Source organism: Chlorella variabilis (assembly GCF_000147415.1).
Source record: "Chlorella variabilis unplaced genomic scaffold CHLNCscaffold_578, whole genome shotgun sequence".
Lineage (NCBI taxonomy): Eukaryota > Viridiplantae > Chlorophyta > Trebouxiophyceae > Chlorellales > Chlorellaceae > Chlorella > Chlorella variabilis.
This window is the reverse complement of record NW_005434751.1, coordinates 1-1,188: the sequence shown is the minus strand read 5'-3', so window position 1 is coordinate 1,188 and position 1,188 is coordinate 1. Positions and strand designations below refer to the sequence as shown.

The following is a 1,188-nucleotide window of genomic DNA, read 5'->3' as shown; positions in this document are numbered from 1 at the left end:
GGAGGAGGGGGTGGAGGAGAGCACGGCACAGGAGGGCGGGCAGCGGGGCGCGCGAGGGCTTGGTGCCGCTGGCTTGGTGCCGCGCACGCAAGGCGCATGCTGGTGCAGAGGTCGAACTACAACAAAAAGCTAAAAAACAAAAAGCCCACCTGTCCCAGCTGCACCACCCAAACACGTCCAGGTTGGGCGGCAGCTGCTTGTCGCGCAGCGGGCGCGCGCCGCCGCTGAGGGCCGCCGCCGCCGTCACCGCCGCCTCCACCAGCGCAAACGGCTCGCGCCCCGCCGCCATCAGCAGCGCGTCATCAAAGTAGTCGGCCATGACGGCGTCGTCGCCGCTCTCTATGCGCAGCTGCATGACGGCGTGCGCGTGGTCTAGGGTGCCCTTCCTGCAGGCACAGCGAGCGGGCGAGCGGCACGCCGGGGATTAGGCGGCGGCACGCTGGGGCGGGGCGCAGCAGGCGGGCTGCATGGGCCGAAAACAGAGCCGCCGGCTCGCTTGCGGGCCTGTCATTTTGAATGGAAGCCGTCCCCAGCGGCTCTCCAGCTCTGGAAGGCTGGGGGAGAGGGCCGGGTGCAGCGATCCCCATCGTTGAGGAGCTGTTGAGGACCAGAGAGACGGGCCAGCCATGAGCACGGAACACTCGGCGAAGCGGCGGCGGGCGGGGGAGCTGGGCCTGCTCACCACGCCGCCGCCGCCGCCACCCGCCGACGCCCTGCTGCCGGCAGAGGGCGAGGAGGAGGGCGAGGAGCCCGTTGAGCGGCCCGACGTGTTTCAGTTTTTCGCGCAGCGCGCCAACAAGCAGCGGGAGCTGGAGATGGAGGTGCAGCGGCTGAAGCAGCGCGAGGCGCAGCTGGTGGCACGGCTGGAGGATGCGGAGCTGGCCGCCAGCCGGCAGCGCGACGCGGGCAGCGGGGCATCGGCGCGGCAGCAGGCGCGCGAGGCGCAGCTGCACGAGCAGCTGCAGGAGCAGCAGGAGGCGCTGCGCCTGGAGGTGCAGCACAGCGCGGGGCTCAGCCAGCAGCTGCGCGCCGCCGGCGCGGCGCTGGAGGCAGCGCAGCAGCGCGCCGCGGCGGCCGCCGCCGCCGCCGCGCCCGCGCCCGGCGCGGAGCAGTCCGGGCCGGCCAGCATGGAGCTGCGGCTGCAGGTCACGCAGCTTGCGCTGGAGCTGGAGCAGGCGCGGGCGGACC

General features: G+C 73.1%; 1 protein-coding gene across 1 annotated transcript; it reads right to left on the bottom strand.

Moving 5' to 3' along the window:
• Positions 1–149: 149 nt before the first annotated feature.
• Positions 150–355, bottom strand: CHLNCDRAFT_143417 (hypothetical protein; the record flags this gene model as incomplete). The annotated part of the gene is made up of 1 exon (XM_005842523.1): positions 150–355. A coding segment is annotated over one exon (206 nt), but the record flags the coding sequence as incomplete, so codon positions are not given.
• Positions 356–1,188: the final 833 nt, after the last annotated feature.